This window comes from Giraffa tippelskirchi, chromosome 11 (genome assembly GCF_054371585.1).
Source record: "Giraffa tippelskirchi isolate mGirTip1 chromosome 11, T2T-mGirTip1v1.2.pri, whole genome shotgun sequence".
In the NCBI taxonomy this organism is placed as follows: domain Eukaryota; kingdom Metazoa; phylum Chordata; class Mammalia; order Artiodactyla; family Giraffidae; genus Giraffa; species Giraffa tippelskirchi.
This window is the reverse complement of record NC_137285.1, coordinates 145999033-146022212: the sequence shown is the minus strand read 5'-3', so window position 1 is coordinate 146022212 and position 23180 is coordinate 145999033. Positions and strand designations below refer to the sequence as shown.

At 55.3% G+C, this 23180-nt stretch overlaps 1 protein-coding gene across 6 annotated transcripts in view; it reads right to left on the bottom strand.

The window, feature by feature from the left end:
• Nucleotides 1-776: 776 nt before the first annotated feature.
• The window catches only part of CREB3L1 (cAMP responsive element binding protein 3 like 1), a 36978-nt gene continuing 14574 nt past the window's right edge, over nucleotides 777-23180 (bottom strand). The window contains exons 1-13 of one of the 6 annotated variants that reach the window (XM_081538410.1): nucleotides 21504-21836; nucleotides 19048-19106; nucleotides 16978-17206; nucleotides 13625-13809; nucleotides 10670-10748; nucleotides 8331-8488; nucleotides 7531-7680; nucleotides 7237-7295; nucleotides 6857-6925; nucleotides 4905-5004; nucleotides 3829-3955; nucleotides 1707-1974; nucleotides 777-1520 (exon numbers count right to left, since the gene is read on the bottom strand). In XM_081538410.1, the coding sequence (XP_081394536.1) occupies nucleotides 1484-1520; nucleotides 1707-1974; nucleotides 3829-3955; nucleotides 4905-5004; nucleotides 6857-6925; nucleotides 7237-7295; nucleotides 7531-7680; nucleotides 8331-8488; nucleotides 10670-10748; nucleotides 13625-13809; nucleotides 16978-17170 (1425 nt within the window). In that variant the 5' untranslated portion in view covers nucleotides 17171-17206; nucleotides 19048-19106; nucleotides 21504-21836 and the 3' untranslated portion in view covers nucleotides 777-1483. Of the gene's footprint in view, nucleotides 1521-1706; nucleotides 1975-3828; nucleotides 3956-4904; nucleotides 5005-6856; nucleotides 6926-7236; nucleotides 7296-7530; nucleotides 7681-8330; nucleotides 8489-10669; nucleotides 10749-13624; nucleotides 13810-16977; nucleotides 17207-19047; nucleotides 19107-20246; nucleotides 21837-23180 lie in introns of those variants that run through there. The other 5 variants (XM_081538409.1, XM_081538411.1, XM_081538408.1 and 2 more) reach the window with 5 other exon arrangements.

Here is a 23180-nt window from a genome sequence, read left to right as displayed (position 1 = left end):
CCCAGGGTGCGGGATCCCTGGCGCCCGTACTGGAATTCTGCCCACTGCACACAGCTAGCAAGCGGCAGTTCCAGGAGCCAAAGGCAGCTCATTTTATTCTGAAATGTGCTCCTCTAATCCAGATGAGGCAAAGATACAAGAAACTAAGAAATTGGCAGGAATGAGGAGGACCAACCTGGGTACTGGGTGTACAGTGTCTGGCCCAGTGTCTGGCCTCTCTGGACACTCAGTGCTCACAGTTCCCACCCTTAAAGGCCAACTCGGTGGCCTATATGCCTGTCTGCTTCCACACACAATAGTAGTGGGAGCTGGGAGGAGCCTTGGGGTAGCGGGGTTGCAGCAGAATTCTTTCGCCATCTAATTTGAATTCTGTGCCTGGCTGGAAGGGGGAACCCAATACCAATGCCTTCTCAAACCCCTCACCCTCGATCATTACTGATCAGAATATAAAATAAACTTGCGTGTGTGCTAAGTCCCTGTTCCTGTCCGACAGGCCTGTCCAGCTCTTTGCAACCCTATGGACCGTAGCCCACCAGGCTCCTCTATCCATGGGATTCTCTAGGCAAGAACACTGGAGTGAGTAGCCTCCATCCTCCAGGGGATCTTCCCCATCTAGGGATCAAACCGGCATCTCTTATGTCTCCTGTGTTGGCACGTGGGTTCTTTACCACTAGTGCCACCTGGGAAGCCCCCAAATAAACGTACCCTTCTTATTCCTTCACCTTCAGTCCCACCCCCCACGACCCCTACCATGAAGAAAGGCACAAAGTCAGGGATTGATGCTGCATCATTTTTTTTTTTTTTTACTTTTGCCTTCTTAAAGCATGTGCTGAGCTGATGGGTGAAGCAGTTTGGCAATTAAAAAGGCCCAGCGGCTTGGGCAGCGGCAGGGGGGAGGCCAGGTAAGGGGTTGGGGCGGACCCTCTCTCCTGGGCCAGGGAGCAGCAAAGCCCGCACTAACTTCATAAAATACAAAACAAGGGAGGGTTGAAGGTAGGAGGGAGACTTGTAAAATACAATATCTTAGGGATCGGCAATAATAAAAAATAAGGTTCATTATTTACAAACAATTTCTGTTCTTGGTCTCTGTACAGTGGGGGGGGGCTTGGTGTGTCGGTCTGTTGATGTGTGTGTGTGTGTGTGTGGTCGAGGTGGGGCAGGGAGGCAGTGGTCCTCTTGGTCATTGTGAGAAGGGAGGTGGGTAACCCAGTGAGTGGTTTCTCTGAGAAGGACGGATGGTTGTGGGAGGGAGGGGGTGAGAACAGAGTGGTTGGCCCAAGGGAACAGTCCAAATGTGGGGTGAAGGGGGGCCCCAGTCAAGACCTGGGGCAAAGAGGGGCTGGTGGGGTGGGGGGAGTGGAACCCTTTCTCCTGGGATGGGACCCCAGGGGGCAGGGGTACGAGCCGGATCCGGATTGGTGAGCAGGACGACCCCTCTTTTGAGTACCAGAGGGTACGCCCTGTGTCCAGGTCTTGGCATGGCCTAGGAGAGCTTGACGGTGGTGTTGGGGCCCAGATCCCTGGAGAGAGAAGAGAAGTCAGGGATGATTCTGTCCAGGGAGGACCCTCTCGCCCCTCTGCAAGCTGGGTTTGGACTTGGGAGGGATGCGGCCTCGGGAGGGTGTGGCTGGCAACGCGGGAACCAGGGGTGGGCAGAGGGTGGGTGGAACCGGGGACCCCAGGAAGGGAAGGGGTCACCCACCCACCTCTCATGGAACCACTCCTCAGGGTGGGAGAAGTCAGGACTCGTGCCATTTCCGCCAACGTCCTTTGGCCAGGCCTCGCTCAGGTACTTGCTGGTCTCGTGGGTGCTGTCCAGGTGGTCATGTTGCCGGTGGTCCTGGGGTCGCTGCTCCACCGGCCCCCCGGGCTTGATCTCCCAGCCATCCGGGGGCTCCACGGGCAGCAGGGCACTGTGGCCATCCTCCCATGAGCCTGCTCCCTCATCGTAGAACAGGAGGCTCCGGGAAGGCACTGGAGAAGGAGCTCAGGGTGAGCCACGGTGCCAGGCGGCTCCCTCCCCGTCTAGGCCACAGTCAGGGCCCAGTGTTCAAGGACCTGGGCCCTGGACTGTGTCAGGCCTGGATCTGAATCCAGCTCTAATGACTCCCAGCTGTGTGACTGCAGGCAAGTCATGCCTTTGCTTTCACCTTTCTGAGCTTGCTCATCTGTAAAATAGGAATCCTAGGGGCCAACTTCCTGTTGATATGAGGTTTAAAGGAGATAACAGAGTGACTGAAACTGTACTCCGAGCAAGTTAGCGCTCCCTGAGCAGGGGGCACTGGGCTGGGGCATCTGAAAGCTGGGTTCTCCTCCTACTGAGCCACTCCCTCCCCGAGAGACCTTGAATAAATCTTTTCCCCATTTGAGGCCCCGGTTTACCCCTCATGGAGATGAAGAAAAGAGAAAACACATTTGCTGGATATCTACCATGCCTATCAGACATTGTTGGCATCCTTTAACCTATATCAATCATTAACAGAAACTCTTGGAATGAGATATTTTTAGGTCCATTTCACAGAACAGATCACTGAGGCTCCAGCTTCCATTCCTTCCTGTCCGAAGTCCCCTGTGCCTCCCATCACACATAACCCTCCAGCCTTGAGAAAACGGACACGTGGCTCTCAGGATCTTACATCCCTGCCACCCACCTCCCTTAGCAACTGTCTCTTCTCTGCTTCTCTGGCTGTTCTGGTCCAGGGAGGGGTTTTCGCTCCCCGCCTCTGCTTCCTCTTCCCCTAACCCTCCCCACGGCCGCTCCCTCCCAAGGCCCTGCAGGCCCTACTCAGTCTCCCCGCAGCATCCCTCCTTGAAACGCTCGCCCCCCCCAGCTTCTCTCTCTCCACCTCCCATCTGTTTCCTTGTCCTCCTCCTGCCCTGCTGGATGACTCGCTCCAGGGGGCCATGAGCGGAGTCTGGAAGTTGCTCTGGAGGTCTGTCTGAAGTGTCCTCTGCCTCTGGAATCCACACTGCTCTTTGCTGCCCCCGCACCAGTTCTCCCCTTGCCACTGCGTGCTGTGTCTTTTCTCTCCTCTTGCGAGCCCATCAAAAAGGGAGCGACTGTTGTTCATTTAGTAAGAGCCTGCTGTGCACCAGGAACTGCACCGAGACCCTTCATGCACCACGTCATTTAGTCTTCACAGCAAACATGCTCATTAAGCGTGGAACTGGTAACTCCCATTTTCGAGATAAGAGATTAAAATTTAGCATGCTTCAGACACACGCCCGAGGTCACATACTTAGCGAGTGGCAGATATGACTGACTCGGAAACTCCATGTTCTTAACAGTCCTCACAAGCCCCATGGGGTGGTAACTAGCTGAGTCCACACCACCACTCCCACGCTTCTGCCCAGACATTACCAGTGGATTTCACCACTCCTTCCTGTTGATCCTGAACGGGGCCTCAGAGTCCTTCTTAAAAGTGCTTCATGCAGCCACTACCATCTTATGGAAAATGGCCCTAGAGCTGAAACTCACTTGCTATCCCAGTTGTAAAATACTGATGGTGGCTTAGCAGATGCTCCCTACCAACCGGCACCATAATACGTGGGGGCTAGGGTAGGAACATTCCTGTTATTCCCTAAACCTTCTCCCCTGGCCAAGCCGCTCCTGGGTGGGTTGGGAATAAGGGACTTTGCCTTGTAGTCCTAATTCTACAACTAACATCGAACAAATCACAGACCCTTGGGAGGGGCCTCAGTTTCCCCGTCTGCAAAATGGGGAGGTAGAAGGAGACGGTGTCAGCCCCCAGACCCGGCTCCTCACTTGTGTCTGTCTTCTGCCCAGAAGTTGGGGCTGGTATCGGGGGGAGGGCAGCCCGCACTCACTCTGACTGGCGGTGTAAACGCTGTCAGTGGCCATCGGGTCTTCCTTCACAGTCTGGGAGCCAGAAGAGAACTCAGGGAGGCAGGGCACGAGGGAGCCCAGCACCAGGACGAAGCACAAGGCTGCCACCTGGTAGTGGAGAGAGTGTGGTGGGCAGAGCTGGGCCAGGGAATGGCTGCAACTCTGGCCACCCCCAAAACCCTCCCCCCTCCCCGCTCCATAGCCAGTGGGGGCCAAAGGCTCATCATTTTTCAGGAAATCTGATCCCAGAGCCCATATGGTGGAGGAGAAGGTGGAGGCTGTCAGGCCATCTCAGCCCGTTGGAGAGGGGCCACCCCAGGCAGCACCAGAAAAGAGAGGGAGTTGGCCAGTGTGGCTATCACCTCTGGGGCGGAAAGGAATCAGGAAAGGAAGGAAGGGGTAGGTGCCGGAGGAGACTGAGGCTGGGGCAAGGGACGGGGACATATCTTCACACCAGATTCCCAGCAGGGTTCCCAGGAAGACTGGCCAGCACGGGGAGCTAAGAGTCACAGAGCCCAAACTAACACCTGCCTCTACTCCGGCTTTGCTACCTGACAGCTTGAGGCTTTCAGAGGACCCAGGGGCAGTGATTAACCCGGAGGCAACAGGCTGTACAGCTACAGGGAATGTGGAAAAGGAGCTAGCAGAGGCCCGGGCCACAGCCTGGGCACCCCGCCATGCGTGTAGAGAGAAACAGGACCATATTTCCATGCATCGCCCCAGGCCCATCCCCCCACTGGATCCTCAGAGGCTGCCTCCTGGCAGCACTTGGACTGTCACCCCCTAGCAGGGTTCGTGTGGGTCACTACACATCTACACCATGTCAGAACCAGTCAGGGAAGGTCGTGTTCTGGAAGGTTCCATGGGCTTTGGTGAAAGAGGCTGGGGTCTGCTGGAGCCAGTACACCAGGTATTAGGATATTTTACCCTGGCGATGCTGCCTACAACATTGCCGGTCCCTGAAAGCTCTGCACACCACGCGCCCCCCTTCCCTGAAAGCTGGCCTGGGGGAAGATCGGTCCTCGTGCGGCTCTGCGGTGAGGGAACAGTAACCTACCATGAGGCAGGTCCCAGTCTGGGTGGCGGCCATCTTGTAAGGTCTGGAGATCTTGTTGGTGACCAGAGTCTGGAGTTTCTGCAGCTGCTGGAGCAGAGTCCTGAGGGGGGCACAGCGGTCACCCGCCGGTTCTGACCCGGCAGGCAGGCGTCTCTGCCTCCTGGAGCTCTCCCCGGGTGCGGGGTGGGGGCGGGGGCACCTGGGTTGGCTCTAGGCTTGGCTTCCACACCAGGTGCCCATTTCACTCAAGACAGAAAAGGTCACTTCCCGCTTGGCTCCTCTGTGGTGTGGCCGGGGCACCTGGCGCCCGTTTCACGGTGAATGGCTGGGTCTCCCTGTGGGAGCTCTGAGGAGCCCTGTGAGGCTTCTCCTGGCCAAAGAGGAGGTTGGAGGCGGGTCTGGCCCACCTGGGCTGAGGTCACCTTCTTTTTCTTCAACCCCACACCAGCCGCAGCTAAACTGACCTTCCCTCCTTCTACCCTGAGCTGATAAGAAGGACGTGTCTGGCAGCTGCCTGGTACATGGTGAAGAGTGAGCGTGCGGGGAATGGTAGCTACCATTTTTGTTAATTTTGTCTCTGTTTTTGCTTTTATCGCAGCACCTGTAACACTTCGTTTATTTACAAATTTGTATGTCATTCCATGGGGTCGCAAAGAGTCGGACATGACTGAGCAACTGAACAACGACGTCAGTCTCTTTCGCTAACTGTGGGGGCTCCCTGAGGGCAGGGACTGGGTCCTTCCCAGCAAGGAATCAGCCCACTCTTGGTGAACAAATATTGAATCATCTCTTCCCTCCCGCCCAGCTGGTCCATGGGGTTGCAGTTCCCGGAATGTACAGCAGGTGGCGGGATAGCTCCAAGGGCCTGGCCCTATTTGGGACCAGAGAGGAATCTGGGCCAGAGGAAGGGGGTGGGGGGAGGGCCCCCTCTTCCCTGAGTCAGGGAGCCATTCTCCAGGTCAATCAGGGGAGTGGCTGGATCCCGCTGGAGAAGCTGGGGGAGAAGGAAGGAAAGAAGGGAAAAGCCTTCTGTTGAGCACCTGCTACCTACCAGCTGTTGGCTGCTATTTTAATTACTCCCAGCGAACAAGTAAAGACCTACTGTGGGCTCATGACTGGTCACTAACAAGAATTCAGAATAAAAGCAAGAAAAAAAGAAGAAGAAAAGGTAACATGAAGGGAGCATTCTCAAATGCCAAGGACAGTGCTGGCCCTTTACTTGCTAGGTCTCATCGCATCGGCACACGAATCCGGGGAGATACCACTTCCATCGTCTCCATTTAGACAGAGAAATGGGGGCCCAGAGACGCATGACAGTTTTCCCAGGATCACAAAAACAGCACCCGGAGTTGTGACTTTCTGTGGCCACCACATGCCAGGCCCTGTGTGGGCTCCAGACTCTTTCTCAAACTTAATCGTGTGCGTGAATCACCGAAGTCTCTTGTTGAAATGCAGATTCTGATTCAAGTTATGTATGGGGAGAGGCCCGAGATTCTGCACTTCTGCAAGCCCCTAGCTGATGTTGACATGCTGGTCTGAGAAACTCACTCTGAGTAGTAAACATGCACCCCAGTGCTCTAACTTCAGGGTGCCTCAGAATTACCGGGAGGGCTTGTTAACACATGGGCTGTGGAACCTTCCCAGAGTTCCTGATTCAATAGGCCTGGCACGCGGCCTGAACACAAAGCACTTCAAGAGGCGACTAGGGGCTGCTGCTCCTGCTGGTCTGTGTTACCTCCTTGCAGCATCTTACCAGCCCCATCTAGAGCTCTGAGTGGATAAAGAAGGAGGGGAAACTGAGGGTCCCAGGCCGCAGGGTCCCTGTTTCTGGGATTCGCATCACCGTGAACTCAGTGACCTCTCCTCTCTGCTGCCTCCCAGAGCTATGGCAGAGCCAGCCACTGGCCGCAGAAGGGCAGGGGGCCAGGGGGATCGCAGGCGGCACCACCCACCTGTTGGCATTCTCCAGGGTTTCCACCTTCTTCCACAGTTCATTGTTCTCAGATGTAAATGTCTCCACCCTGTGGGGGCCAAGCAGGCACAGGCTCAGTGGCAGCCCCGACTTGGCTTCCCCCCCATTTTGGGGTCACATGGTGTGGCATGCAGAATCTTAGTCCCCAACCAGGATTTGAACCTGTGCCCCCTGTACTGGGAGCACAGAGTCGTAACCACTGGACCACCAGGGAAGTCTCTCTGCTGCCCCCTTTGACTTGCCCACCAGCATCCTACTCCCCGTGGGCCCCCCACTGCCCCTGAGAGGGTGGGAGAGGAAGCCAAGTTGGGGAGCGGAGCCCAGGCCACCCGGGCTGTCCACCTGCCCCGGGCCTCTTACTTCTTTTCTAGACACTCCACGTACTCCTTCTTCTTACGGCGGCTCTCCTGGGCCGAGATCTAGAGGGGGAAGCCCCCAAACGGGAGTTGTTATTGTTCAATCACCAAGCTGTGTCTGACTCTTTGTGACCCCGTGGACTGCAGTAGGCCAGGCTTCCCTGTCCCTCATGGGAGTTACATGCCAGGTATCCACTTCCTGGGCTCCCCGGTTTCAGGACTGGCACAGCCAGGGGAGCAGAGCCCCCCCTCCCCAAGGAAGCCCCAGGGCAGGGCCAGGGTCTGCCTCATGCTTTACCTTGTTCTTGATTTTCCTCCGGACCCTCTTCAAGGCCTTCTCCTCGGCTTTGGTGAGGGGGAGTTTGGTGGGGATGGGGTAGCCCTCAGCAACGAGGGTGCGCTTCTCCTCCTCCGTCAGGAGCAGCGGCCCTGACGTCCCCTGTAATTTCTGTGGCAAGGGGGACATACTAGTTAGGAACCAGACAGCCCTGCATTCAAATCCAAGCTCGGCCATTTACTCTCCGCATGACCTGGGCAAGGTACTCAGCTCACTGAACCTCAGTTTCCTCATCTGCAAAAGGGGTGGATCTGAATTAAATCCAGTAACATGTCACAAGTGTTGAGGATGTTGCTGGCAGCCTGGCACGTTAGGCCCTCAATATATTGTTGGGAAGGGCTGATCCCTAGATCCCATCCTGGAATCCACAGCCTCAGAGCTTACTTGTCCAGGGCCCCCTGAACAGCACCCACCTCGGACACCTACCACCTCTAGACCTGAGGGGTCCCCCACCTGTCCCAGGGCTTCTGGGCATCCTGAACTTTGCTCTCCAAACAGTGCTCCTTGGAGGCAGCCTGGGCCGTCCCCCTGGAGGTCAGGAATGTCAAGTGCTAGACCTGGCTCTGCCGCCAGTGGGTTCAGCAGGACGCTTGGACTCTCTCCCCATTTCCTATTCATCCCCAAGCATGATTAAAAGATCTTCACTCCCATCTGTGGGGCAGGCGCCTCCTGCGTTCTGATGGGGGTAGGGATCAGGCTTCGGGCTCCCCCTAGACATTGGATTCCTCGACTCTGGGGTCAATCCGGCCCCAGCTGCTTACGTGAGGGGCGGTGAGGAGCGGAGAGGTGGAGATGGCCGTGGAGGAGCGGGCCATGGGCCGGATAGGGCTGGAGGGGGGCAGAGAGCGGGGACTCTGGGAGCCGTCGCTGTCGCTGCCATGGCTGCTGGGGGGTGTCGGAGGCATCTGCACCAGGTCCTCTGCGGGGAGCAGGAGAAGCCAGGTTAGCCGGGTGGCACCCCAGCTCTGGGCGTACAGAGTTCAGCACAGCGCGGGCCTAAGCCAGTCTGGAAGGCATGTGGGACTGCTCGGGCCTTGACCCCTATAACGTCAGGAGCCCCCCCCACCCCGCCCCCAACCCTAGCGTGTCAGAAAGTAGAGCTGACATCTCAGAAGACAATTTCTGAGGGCCACGCCATCTCTGACTCCACCGAGCCCAGTTTCTTTAAACCCGGTTCTTGGTGGGGATTCCCTGGTGGCTCAGACGATAACGAATCCCCCTACAATGCAGGAGACTTGTGTTCCATCCCTGGGTTGGGAAGATCCCCTGGAAAAGGGAATGAATTCCATGTGTTTTTTACTGGAAAATTCCACGGACAGAAGAGCCTGGTGTAGTCCACAGATGGGGTCGCAGAGTTGGATATGACTGAGTATCTAATACTAACACTTGGCAGGGATAACACAGAGGCTGGATTCTTGGGGCTCCTTTCCCTGGTGGCTCAGTCAGTAAAGAATCCACCTGCAATGCAGGAGACCCAGGTTTTATCCCTGGGTCGGGAAAATCCCCTGGAGAAGGAAATGGCAACCCACTCCACTGTTCTTGCCTGGGAAATCCCATGGACAGAGGAGCACCTGGCGGGCTACAGTCCATGGGGTTGCAATAGTCGGACACGGCTTAGTGACTAAACCCTCACTTCACAGGGCTCAGGGTCTGTGAGCCTCCAACTTGGCAACCCCAGGAGATGACTGGAGTCTGCCCACAGCAAGACCCATGGGGATCGGGCAGGGCAAGCGTCAGCCTCTGTCCCTTTCTTTCCATTTCAAAACACCAGGGTGTCCATTTCCAACCTCAGGGTAACAGGGCAGCAGGCACTGAGCTTTCAGCAGACCTGCCAGGAGCACTGCTCTCCCCAGCATCCCCTCCAGGCTGCCTCTCTTGGCCACAGCATCAGGAAGAGGCCTGGGCCGAGCCAAGAGGACCAAGAGCCTGGAAGGCTGCAGTCCCTGGGGTCGCACAGAGTCGGACATGGCCGAGCACGCGTGCACACACACGCGGGAATCTGGAGCCCACTGCACCGCAGAGCTGGGCTGAGACTGGGAGGGGGAACCACTGCGTCCTGCCGGGCTCTGCCCACCACCGCCCCTACAGGAGCCCCCTCTCTCTTCATTGGCTCTTATTTACCTCTCGCGGATTCCATACTGCAAAGACCACTGAACTTGGAGTCAGACCTGAGTTCAAGTCCTGACTGTTGTACCCCACAACTATGTGACCTACATTCATGTTTACTTAACACCTCCCAGCCTCACTTCCCTGTGGAAGTGGGGGTGCAATGACTCCCTGTATGGAGCTTGGAGGATGCAATGGGCTAATGGATGCGACCAGGCTTTATGATGTAAGGTGTTTTCACACTGGTTCCTTTCTACCTCCAGTTAATTCTGTCTTCTCTCAGAGGCTGTTGTGAGTAACTTGAGGGTGACACTTGGGCCTTATTCATCTTCCTAAACCTTGTGGTGCTTAGTCCAGGGCCTGATACACAGTTGATGCTTAATCAGTGTTGAATGAACGAGGTGGGATTGGAAAAATTAAGCCAGTCCTTTCTCCTTCCACTCAATCCAGGAAGCTCCCTTTGCTGTCTCCTCTCCTGTCAGGTCTGGGGAGGTGTTTCCCAGGATCTGTCATCTTTAACCCATAACACAACTGTGTAATTGGTGGTTTGTCTGTGACCCTCACTACTGTGTGAGCTCCTTGTGTACAGCAACTGTTTTCTCTCTCTGCGTCCCCAGTTCCTGGAACTAGGAGATGCCCAATGTACTCTCGTTGGATGGGTGGATGAATGGATAGATGAAAGGATGGACAGATGGATGGATAAATGAGTAAATGGATGAATGGGTGGGTGAACTGATGGCTACAAGGAGGACTTCAGTTAGTGAATGATGGGAGGGGAAACTAGCAAACAGGGTGAGAAGGTGGTGATCGTGATGACAGTTGTAGAGTGAGTAAGAAGGGGACTGGACGGATAGAGAACGGGCACAGAAGGGAGGAGAGACTATTATGGGGAGAAAAGGGACGTGTCAAGGGAGACAGGTGGGCTGAACCAAGGGGTAAGGAATGCGGTCTGTCCAAGACTGGAGATGAAGAGCCCATCTCCAGGCACACTTACCCGGTGTCACTTTGAGGAACTGGTTCACCTCCTGGGGCTCAGCTTTGATCACTGGCAGCTGAGTCATCTCTCCTGGGGCCTGAGGGAGAGACAGGGCCTGCTCCATCAGCAGCTCCGGGGGCTTGTCCCCACCATGCCCTCCCACCGCCCTCCCTCCCTGGGCCCGGGGCGGGGGGGGGTCTGCCCTACAGCATTAAGAAAGTGGCTGGGCTCAGGGTTCCAGGCATATTCCAGAGGGAGCAGAGGCAAGTTCTTGTGCTTAGAGAAGGCAAGTCAGACCTAAGGGAAGAGAGTGGTGGCCAAGGAGCATCCTTTAGCTCTTGAGTTCAGGGAAGAAGGGCTTTCTGTGGCCTCTGAGGCCAGGGCTGTCTTTTTTGGAGGAGGGTGACCCTACATTGATTGTGAACGCCATGCAGGCCTGGGTGTGTGGGTTGCCATGAGACCCACATCATGTAATGTCTGGCAGATTGTAGCTGTTCACTGAATGGTAACCACAGCACAGACGAAGGAGGCATTAGAGAAAGGTGCCTGGGCAGCTGAAGTCTGAGTCCTGAAGTATAAACAGCAGTATTCCAGATACAGGGTGGGGCAGGACGTGGGTGAGGGGAAAGGCACTCCACGTAGAGGAAAAAGCATCTGCAAAAGCACGGAGCCCAGACAGAGCCCAGCTAGATCCGGAAATGGCGAGTACAGAGGGTGTCCAGGGGGTGTCTGTGTCAGAGGCGGAGTGCTGAGACACAAGACCAGAAGCTCTGGGGAGAGGGCGTGGCGGGAGGAGTAGAATCCAGAGAAGGAAGTCTGAAACAAGGAGGACCCCTAATGGGTTTCAGCGGCTTCCCAGGTGTTGCTAGTAATAAAGAAACCACTTGCCAGTGCAGGAGACATAAGAGACGTGGGTTCGAACCCTGGGTTGGGAAGATCCCCTGGAGGAGGGCATGGCAACCCACTCCAGCATTCTTGCCTGGAGAATCCCCATGGACAGAGGAGCCTGGTGGGCTACAGTCCATGGGGTTGCAACGAGTCAGACATGACTGAAGTGACTTAGCACACACGCACAATGGGTTTTAAGCAAGGGACTGATACAATTAGAGGCTTTAAATAAACACGCATTCCTATTTCTTCACACCATTCCAACCTGCTGTTTCAGAAAGGACATCAGCATGTGTGGCTTCCTGTGCAGGAGTACCAACACACACACAAGGGGTGTTCTCTGAGAAGACACGGGGTTGGGTGCTGGATTTCAGGCCCATCTCTCCCCTCCAGGTCCAAAGCCAGCAGAGAGAGGTCACGATATCGTGGGTGGGACCCAGAATCCTGAATTTCAGCATATGAGTCGGAATCATAGGAGGGGGAGGCTGGCTGGGACCTTGCAGATTCCCTGGCCTACATTCCAGCTGAGCCCTCAGGTGACAGGTGAAAGGACTGAGATGCAGTGGGGTGACCCCACTTCTGTGGGTCACACACTCATTCTTGCCATCCAACTCCTGGTTCCCACACCTTCCACTAGGGGGTCTCGACCTCACTGGAGTGGAAAAGGTGGGCTTCGGGGTCTGGTGGCTGAGTCTGGAATGCAGCTCCATTTCTTCCGACTGTGCAATGTGGGGCAAGTTGCTTAACCTCTCAGTTCCCTCCCCAGAGGCCAGCGCCTAACTTCCATGACCTTGGTTCCACGGCCATCCTGTCTTCCCTTCCTGCGCTGGGGAGGCCTCAGGAGTCACAGAGCCAGCCCTGGAGATGGTCCCCCAAGATCCTCTCCATCTGCAGCCAGCCCTGAACCCTTCGGTCCCTGGTGGAGGAGGAGAGAATGCCCTTTCTTGCCTATGCGTGCGTGCTAAGTCGCTTCAGTCACACCTGACTCTGCGACCCCGCGCTCTCTCGTCCGTGGTATTCTCCAGGCAAGAATACTGAAGTGGAGTGGGTTGCCATTTCCCCCTCCGGAGGATCTTCCCAACTCAGGGATCAAATCTGTGTCTCTGGCATTGTCAGGCAGGTTCTTTACCACTGGTGCCACCTGAGCGCTTGGGCCACATGCGTAGCAGATGAGCCATGTGGCCAGCAGGGGGCAGTGCCAGCCAAACCCCGACTCAAGGGCTTCCCGGTGACTCAGTGGTAAAGGATGCTCCTGCCAATGCAGGAGATGCGGGTTCGCATCCCTGGGTCGGGAAGATCCCCTGGAGAAAGAAATGACAACCCACTCCAGTATTCTTGCCTGGGAAATCCCATGGACAGAGGAGCCTGGCCGGCTACAGTCCATGGGGTCGCAAACAGTTGGACACAACGTAGCGACTAAAGAACAACAACAACTCCTGTTTTAGACACAAGAGTAGGAGCCCCTCAGCCGTAGTTCATGCTCCCATTTTACAGAGAAGGAAGCTGAGGAATAAAGAAGGAAGGCAACGTGCCCAGAGCACAGGTGAGAGCAGAGCTGGGAGCAGGCAGGGCCTCTCCCAGGCGCGGGGGTCTGGGCCTTGCACCCCCAGAAGGGCCTGCAGATGTCCGCTTTGGTTCCATAGCTGAGCGATGGTATCTAGACATTCACGGGGGGAGGGCTGGCCTGGAGTGTAGATTAAAGGTATTCAACTCATGCATATAAACAATGGAAACAGGGTATAATTTTTATATTTCCATTTAGGTGTTTCTTCGTTTTTAAAAATCCGGACACTGAGAAAATTAAGTGGCCTGGGCTGCCTCCTACCCCGAGACCCTGGACTGGGTCCCCAATGCCCAGCCCTGCCTGGGTCCCTTCATCTGCTTCCACACACAGTGAGGGCCGCTGTGGTCTGGGTCTGTTCTAGGCTGGTGAAAGGGTGACCCAAGGTGGGGGCAGAGACCGGGTCTGGGAGCTCCTGAGGGCCACGCTGCTCCCTGTTCAGAGCCCTGGGGTGCACAGGGTTTTGGATGGCCCTTCCCACAGAGATCCATCCCCCCTCCTCCCGCCCTCGGCCCCGGGCTCACCTGGTGGGGGACGGGCAGCCTGGTCAGGGGGCTGAGGCCCAGCAGCGGGGTGGTGGCCATGGCAGCAGCGGCGGCCATGGCCGAGGAGGCAGCCAGAGGGTCCACGGGCAGCTCTGGGCTCTGCTCCTGCTTCACCATGACCGAGCACAGTTTGTGTCCCAGCACCCACGCTCCGTGTTCCACATCTAGAGAAGGGGGCAGGACCCAGGCTCAGGGGACTCCCAGAGCAGAGGGCTCAGCCCCCCTCCTGGCCCCTGTGCTGGACAGGGCCGTGGAGACATGTTAGGGTACACCGGGAGGTAGGTAGAGAAAGGCAGGGGGGGTGGCGCTGGTGAGGTGGGAGGGCAGAGTGGGCTGGGGCCAGAACAGGGAGGCATCTTCTTCATCCAGCAGTTTACAGAGTGGGCTTGGACAACAGACCCCTCCTGCCTGGCTGTGTGACCTTAGGCAAGTTGCTTAACCTCTCTGAGCCTTAGCTTCCTCATCTGTAAAAGTACTGGTCAAGAAGTAAATGTTCAACAAATGGCAGCTCCTGTGAATACGATCACATTTATTCAGCAAACATCTAATGAGCACCGTGCTAGGTGCGGGGGTTCTGGAGAGAGTTACGAGCAGTTTAGCGCAGTTAGAACGCAAAGGGAAGGGGGAAGATGGAGTCAGAGAGGCCAGCAGGGATGGGTCGGCCCTGGAGGCTGGACTCAGAGCTGTGACTTTGTCCTAAAGGTAACGAGGAGACACTGAGGGCTTTAAGCACGCTCGGGTTTGTAAGTTTAAAAAAGATCACTCTGCCTCTGTGTGCAGCCTGGACTGGCTGCAGGCGAGATAGAGGTGGTGAGATCCTCAGGAGGCTGTTTCCGGAGAGAGGAAATGAGGCACGCGCTAAGGCAGCGGCAGCAGGGGTGGAGAAGAATATACTGCAGACAAGATAAGAAGGAAGAATATATGGGACCGTCTGGTGCCTGGATGGGAGGATGAGTGATGCTCAGGTTTCCCAGGGCAGCGTCCACCTCCTGCCCACCTCGTGGGCCTCCTGGCCTCATCTGGGCCACAGGGCTGCCGGGCATCCCCCCCTTTTCCTGATGGGTGCCTACAGTCCTCCTCTCCAAGTCAGCTCTGCTCCTGGTGGCCCCAGCACCTGGCTTAGGTGAGGCTGAGGTCTGAGGAGCCAGCATGGAAGGGCTAGAGGGACTTGAGGCTTTGAGGCCCATTATGGGTGGGGAGAGGGGTCAGCAGCTGCCTCATCCCACCTCTGAGGCCGGGCCCCACCCTGCAGGGAGCCTGAGGGCCCCCGCCCTGGGCTCTAGGAACACCCACAATCTTCCCAAATTACAGGGCCAGCCTGCCGGCCTCCGGGAAGCTGCCCCCTGCAAAGGACCCACAGACAAATTGCTCTAAAAATAGACTTGGGGTGGCGAGGAGTTGCCGGGCTGGGAGGCGGTCCACCCCACACGCTGTCCTTCCCCAGGCTGGGCCCCGCCGCCCCATTGAGGTGACCTCCAGAGGCAGGGCTGAGGTCAGGGCGCATAGGGAAACTGCTGGGACCTCCACAGCCATGAGCCCTGGAGCCTCTTAAAGCCCCAGGAGGTGTTCCTTCCTTCAAGTGGGTGGACGAGGGTGGGGTATAAGGGCCCGTCTCTTCCCTTGGGGAATCTCAAAGACCCTCAGAAGCAGCTCACACATCTTGCACTGAGACCAATTCTAAGCTCTTGATGCATATGGATTTGTGTATTCCTACCATCAACTCCGGGGGCCAGCACTGCTATTCTGTCCACTTAATAGATGAGAAAATTAAAAAACTCCACTCAAGACCATTGTCCTCTGAAGGGAAGGAGGAATAAGAACCCTGCTCACGGTTCTAGCCACTAACGTCTTAATAGGACTTTATATACACAATGAAATAGCCACAAATTAGATATATGGAGATAGTGAAGGACAGGGAAGCCTGGCATGCTGCAGTCCATGGGGTCGCAAAGAGTCACACACACTTAGCGACTGAATAACAACAAATATATATGTATATATATATACACACACATAAATATATTTATATAGGGACTTCCCTAGTGGCTCAGACAGTAAAGAATTCATCTGCAACGCAGGAGACCTGGGTTCAATCTCTGGGTCCAGAAGATCTCCAGGAGAAGGGAATGGCAACCCACTCCAGTATTCTTGCCTGGAGAATTCCATGACAGAGGAGCCTGGCGGGCTACAGTCCACAAAGTCTCGAACATGGCTGAGTGACTATCACTTTCACTTTCATATATATATGAGCCAGAATTCTCAAGCTATTTATGTCTTCATTTGATAATTGAGGTTCAGAGAGGTTAAGCAACTTGTTCAAGGTCACACAGCAGCTGGTGGAGGCACTGGGATGTACACCAAAGCCAGAACCCCTGACTGCCCCTTAAGGATGGCAAGTGTGGTGGTGGCAAGGGTATGAGGTTTAGAACCAGGGGGCCAGCCTGCTTGCTCCCAGGTCCCTGCTCTGCATTTTACTATGTGTGTGACCAAAACAACTCAGCTTTCCTGAAGTCTCATTTTCCTTACCAGACAAATGGGGAGTATGATAAAAGTGACTCTGACCTCACCTGTGAGCTGTGAGAAATAAACATTAACACGAAGGTACTTTGTAAACTGGACAGTGCTATCAAAACATTTACTGTTATTCCCATTTGAGATGAAGAAACTGAGGCTTATAAAGGCTAAGTCCAGGATTACCCAGCCAAACAGGACGGAGCCAGCACCACCTGTATCTGAGGAAATGCCCAAAGAAACCATTTCTAGGGAGGACACAGGCTGGAGTTCTCGAATGCTGATCACTGAGAGGAAAGACTCAAAGGGTCCTTTGAATAAAAGGGGAGGAGATGGGCAGAGGAGACCTTCGGGAATGAAAGTGGGGTGCCGGTGTTACTCCCAGGTAACATTTCAGAGGAGCTCACAGTGTGAGCAGGTGGTAAGATCCTAGAGTCTTGGTAACTTGTCCGCACTTACTGTTTAATTCTCCCCACCCCAGCCCCTCAGCTGTTTCATCTAAGACTGGTTCTCAGACCTCAGCATCAGTCAGTGTCACCTGGAAGGCTGGATCCTCCCCACAGGGCTTTCGGTGTCAGGGTTTCTGATCTGGTAGGTCTGGGTGGCACCTGAGAACCTGCATTTCCAACGAGTTCCCAGGTGCTGCTGCTGGTCTGGGACCTACCCCTTTGCACATCAAGTCACTGGAAGAGCCTCTTGACAAGTGCCCTTCTGGGTTGGACTTGAGGAAGGACCAAAACACGGAGGACGGTCTCCCGTGAGAGGCGGCTGTGAGTGGCTTCTCTGGGTCTGGGGTCCTGGGCCCCGCCACCCTTTCTTACCTTGGGTGGTGTCTTCCATCTTGATGGGCACGACGGGGCTCTGAGGCGCCGAGTCACCGCTCAGGGAGTAGCTGTGCTCAGCCTGGATGCCCGGCGTGGGGGAGTCCAGTTCCATGTCCAGGAGAGGGCTCTTCTCGTCCAGCACAGGGTCATCAAAGAAACTGCTGAACAGGTCGTTGGAGAAGTCCTCCATGTTCTCTGCAAAGTGGTCCAGGTGCTCAGGGAAGTGCTAGGGGAGGAGAAGGTGGGAGGAAGGGGTCAGCTTATTCTGGTGCTGCCACCACCATGGTCCCTGTGTCAACGACAAACAGGCACTTGCCAAGGCTATTTGCCATCTGGCCACCCACTCCAGGATTCTTGCTTGGAAAATCCCATGGGTAGAGGAGCCTGGCGGGCTGCAGTCCATAGGGTCGCCCAGAGTTGGACATGACTGAGCAACTAAACCACCATCTGTGGAGGCTGAACCCTGTGCTACTGCAGGTGTTGACCTTTGACACGCCCTGACGGGAGTTCAGGGAGGAGAATCAGGCACTTTGTGCTCCAGGAAAATGAGTGACACAGGTCTTTAGAGAGCTGGGTATTTTCAGGAACTGATTTCATGATCCCAATCCTTGCATCTCCTCATATCTAGACAAGCACTAAATCTCTTCATTGGTGACATCAGCTCCTCGTGACTAGCAGAAAACCTTTTGTAAGTTAAGTGCTTGATTTCATGAAACGCCCCCTTCACCAAAATCATATGCATTGATCTTCCCCCACAACCTCTTTGGAGCAGTTTCTCAGCACTGTCTGAGGTGCTGTCTCCTGGGCTACAGTCCTCATTTTGCCCCCAAATAAAACGTAACTCCCAACTCTCCCGTTGTGCATCTTTTTTAATCGACACCTGCAACCTCCCCATCACTCTTCCCACTGAAACCGTGTAACCCACGTGGCCAGGATCCCTCAGTTGCGGCAGATGGGATCTAGTTCCCTGACCAGGGATCGAACCTGGCCCCCTGCATTGGGAGCTCAGGGTAATCTTAGCTGCTGGACTACCAGGTAAGTCCCCCAACCATTATCCTTTCTATCACTACCGTCACCCCGTCAGCACATTATGTCACCGCCACCTCCACTAACGTCTCCAACCTCTCCGGCGGTATCCTCAAGGTTGTGCCCTGGATGGTGTGAAAGAATCCAAGCGATAGGACACACGGCTATAATTCTGGCCCTGTGACCTTGGTCAAATCGCTTAGATTGCCCAAGCCTGCTTCTCAGTCCACCCTACTTCTGTCACAAGAGGACTAAGGAACTAACTATTAAAGAATAACTCTATCTCTGCCAGCAAGTTTGCATTCCGAAGGCGTTATCAGTGACTTTTGTATTCTACTCTCTTTTACTGGAATGCAAGGTGGTGAGATTATCGAGGACTCTGCCCCCCTCAATGGATATGAGTTTGAGCAAACTCCGGGAGATAGTGGAGGACAGGGGAGCCTGGTGAGCTGCAGTCCACGGGGTCACAGAGTCGGACACTGAGCAACTGAACAGCTGCTCCCCTCATCGGCACGGTCCTCATTTGCCCTCGTGCCTCCAGTGTTCCCATTTTCCCAGATGTTCTTTATGCCAAGAGATCAGGCTCCAGAGCCGTATCACTTGGTTTGAATCCTGGCCCTGATGCTCCCCGCTATGACTCAGTACCATTCAGACTGCAGGGGGTGACTCAGTAGCGGGTTGTGAAGCAGGTCATGACCAGAATTTAAGGAAAAAGAAAACAGAACAAAATAGATTAGAAAAATATCAGGGTGTGCTGCGCATAGGGAAGTTAAATACGTGGTAAATTTTTATCTCAGTTATGTGTGTGTGTATGTTCATGAGAAGGATGTAAAATATATTTCTCAGAAACAAAATAGTCTGAAAAATATTGGTTTCCGTGATCCTAGGAAAGTCGATCAATGTTTCTATGCTTCATTTCCTCCTTTGTACAGTGGGGATGATAATAGTTCTTATCTGCTAGGGTTATTGTGAGGATTAAACAAGTTAATATATGTAAAGCACTTAGAATAGTTCCTGGTACATAGTAATTACTCAACAAACCTCTTATTAATAAAGCATCCAGAAGCAGCTGGTACATAGGAGGTTCTTGTTTTTTCTCTCTAAAGAATTATAAATACGTAAGGAAATGTTAGTGTTCTTCATTTTTTTTTGGCCGCTCTGGGCTGTATGCGGGATCTTAGTTCCCCAGTCAGGGATGGAAGCCACCCGCCTCACCCATCGGCAGTGGCAGCAGAGAGTCTTAACCACAGGAAAGCTCCTGTTCATTCGTTTTTCACCGACTGAATGAATTTGCTGGGGTTTTGCTTCTGACCCTGGGGGGTCCCAGCTGGTAAATAAGTAAGAACTGACTTCTGGAGTTGTTGGCTTTCTGGCCTGGAATAATTGGCGCTTGTCCTAGTCTGGAAGGGGTGAGCAGAAAAGCCCTTGGTGTGAGAATAAGATTCAGGGGGTCAAGACTTTTGACGCTTAGCTCACTCCTTGCTAAGTTAATTCACTTTTCTAGGCCTCAGTTTCCTCATCTGTAATGGGGAAAATAATAGTTCCAACCTCATAGTGTTGTTATGAGGATCAAATATGCATTAGGTGCTTAATGCTACCCTCATAGGATTATGAGGATAAAGTGAGGAAATACATAAAACACAGGTATCCATGTAACATACAAATACATCTGCACAGTAAATACCTATAACACTGAGAACAGGGCCTAGGATGCAGTGGGTGCTCAATAATTGCTGTTTTATGAAAGGCCTAACCTTGGGTCTGAGGTGAACTGAGCCTGGAGCCAATGCAGGGAGGTGGTTTGGTCCTCCCCCCCAAATCAGAGAATCCAGGATAAAATGAGTTCAGAAACCCATTGACTTGAGCACTGCCACCTCTCCCCAGCTTGTCAGAACTTATCACTAGCCTACATTTGTCTTGCGATTTTAACTTTCTAAAGTGCTTCCATAGGCACCGTTTTATTTAATCCTCACAACTACCCAAAGAGGAAGCTGCATATCTACATTTGGCAGATAGGGAAACTGAGGCCCAGGGAGCCAAGGAGAGCAGTGAAAGGTCGACAACCCGCCACCATCCAGTCCTCCCCCAGTGGCAGGGGACTTTCCCCTGGTCAGGAATTGCCGGTCTGGTGGACTGTGAACTCCCTGAGCTAGGGTCTGGACTTGTTCACCCTCTGGGTCCTAGTCCCTGGCCCAGGACAGACACTCAGCAACTATTGGTGGAGGGACAGGGCCTTGTACCCCAGAGGGCAGCGCCATAGCATGTCAGTGATCCATCAATGCCTGAGGTGAGGCAGTACCAGGAGTTCAGAGGCTGCTGCTGCTGCTGCTGCTGCTGCTAAGTCGCTTCAGTCGTGTCTGACTCTGTGCGACCCCATCGACGGTAACCCGCCAGGCTCCGCCGTCCCTGGGATCCTCTAGGCAAGAATACTGGAGTGGGTTGCCATTTCCTTCTCCAGTGCATGAAAGAGAAAAGTGAAAGTGAAGTTGCTCAGTCGTGTCGGACTCGTAGCGACCCCATGGACTGTAGTCTACCAGACTCCTCCGTCCATGGGATTTTCCAGGCAAGAGTACTACAGTGGGTTGCCATTGGCTGAGCAAGTCTCTAAGAATAATAACATCCCAGCCGAAGGCCATCCACTGGGCGCAACGCCCTCCAGCCACACGCTCAGCCACACGCAGAACGGTGCGGGCCGCACCTTCGACGGGGTCTGGGCCAGTCCAGCTGGGGGCGCCCCCTCTCTCTCTTTCCCTCGCTTTCTCTCGGGGTCTCTCAAAGGCCTGGTGTGGGGCCCAGTGGGAGAGGGCTGTGAGGAGCCCAGTGAGTCAGCTGCTAAGGTATTTCTCCAGCAGCTGCGTCTCAGGTCTCAGGCGATAAGGGTTTGCCAAGCCCTTTTCCGGGGCCTGGGAGAGGAGAGAGGCTTCCTCCAGTCTGGGCCAAGGTCCCTCAAGGGTTCAGCTCCATGCAGATAAGCCAGTTCTTCTCAGAGACCCCTTATGGGGTGCCCATAGGAAACCTGCTGAGGGAGCTCAGTTGGCCCCACTTTGTGAGTGGCCCCCACCCCACCTGCTGGACACAGCAGCCAAGGCCCACAGGACAGAGCTTCCAGAGGGTGGGAGCCAAGTGGAAGGGGAGGGCGGCCAAGGGTCAGGCAGAGGGGCGGGGGGGGACACTCAGAGAACCGGGGCCTCCGTGCTCAGGACTTCCCTGTGTGCCAGGTGGACCTCCGGTGGCGAAGGTGGGCATGTCCCATCACCCCCAGGCCCACCTTCTGCTCTCGGGAGGATGCCAGAAGGCCTCCCTTTGGAGAGATTTTTCGCAGCCCTATTTCTATCTGATGCCTGGCCTCTCAGCCAGTTACAGTTTATACCATCAATTGAAAGTTCAGGTCTCAGACTACCTGATGGACACGACGGGGGTGGGAGGCAGGATCCTACCGACTGCAGGAGTCAACGTTCTGAGGGGGACAGAGTTCTACCGGGGGTGAGCGTTCTTACGGGGGTGCCTTTCCAAGCAACCAGGGTGGGAAGCCAGAGAAGGAAATATTATGGTTTGTTTCCCTCCTTGTTAAAAGACTTTTTCCAACAGCCTTGCCAACATAAGCTCCCTCTCGGCGGCCACGCGCAGCCGGCGCCGGCTCCACTTTCTTGGAGGAGAGGTCCCCAGCTCTCGGGGCTCCAGGTCCCGCACACCCCTCTCCGTCGGCAGCATCTCCTCCCGGGGCCGGGTCTCAGCAGCCGGCCCTTTAAGATTAAAGGACCAGAGTCCTGCCTGCCCAGCGTTGGCCCAAGGGATGTTAACGCCGGCGCGAGGGGGGCCGCCCCGTGCCGGAATCCAGCCTGCTCATTGGTCGGATCTGCGGAGGTCTGGGCCAATGGGAGGAGGCTGCGCGAGGCCAGCCGCTGGAGCGGCGGCGAGGAGGTGGGAGGAGGAACCGGCCCTCGCCGGGGAGGGTCCTCGGCCTCCGCGGGCGGCGCGGGGATGATAAGGGCTGAGTGTATTGACGGGGTCTGGTCTTGCGTCCCTGCCTACACCTGGGGCAGAGGCAGAGACGGCCCATCTGAGCTTGCCGATGGGCCTGGCAGTCCTACGGTGCCCTGAGTCCCTTATCAGTTTGCCTGGCCTCGACCCCGCACGGGGAAGTGAAGACGGAGGGGCTCTCCTCGGGCATCCCCAGCTCGAAAAGGGGAGGCTGGATCCCAACTCTTAACTTCCTTCGCGGCTCTTCCAGCTCCTTCTTTCCCTCCTGGAATCATCCTAGCTTGGGGCTCACTGATGGGGAGCGGGGTCTCTTTCCCTGGGAGGGGTGGGAGGCGAGACGCTCCTGGGGCGGTAATAGTGCCGTCTGAGGTTCCTCTCGGCTCCCCAGCTCGAATTCCTCCCAGAGAGTCGATGCAGAGCAAAGAGAAAGCTCTGGGGGCGCGGCTGTCCGCTGAGGGTGTGTCCCCCCAAGCTGCCGCAGCCTCAGAGCGCCTCCTTCTCTCAGGCCCCCGAGATGCTCGGCGTGCCTGCCCCCCCATCACAGGCTTCTGCCCCTCCCCCGGTCCAGGCTGATGCAGTCTGTGTTTGGGGAAAGGAGGGAGGAGACCGGAGTGGGTCCAGGCTGAGCTGTGGGATAAGGATTGGGGGGTGGGGCGAGGGTGGGAAATGCCGAGCCCGGACATTCCTTCCGAGAGAGTGAGCTCTGCTGAGAGACGAGAGGAGAGCCCTTCCCCTCCCCCGCAGGCTACCCCCCTCATACATTCCCGGACGGTTACTTGCCTCGTGGTCGCTAGAAAATTGCCCCCATTTCAAGCTGAGGGGCCACCAGTCTGAGTCACTGTTGTGCCCTGTGTGGGGGTGGGGTGGGGGTAGGGTCAAGAGAGAGCAGGGAGGGGCCTGGGGAAGGGAGGTGGGCCCCTGGGCACACAGTTGTCAGACAGGCCCTCCCAGTCTTTAAGCATCACCCTCCAGTCATTTGACTTCCCTGATGGCTCAGACAGTAACAAGTCTGCTTTCTGTGCAAGAGACCCCGGTTCGATCCCTGATTCGTGAAGATCCCTTGGAGGAGGAAATGGCAACCCACTCCACTATTCTTGTCTGGGAAATTCCATGGACAGAGGAGCCTGGTGGGCTACAGTCCATGGGGTCGCAAAGAGTCAGACATGACTGAGCAGCTAACACACATTCATCCA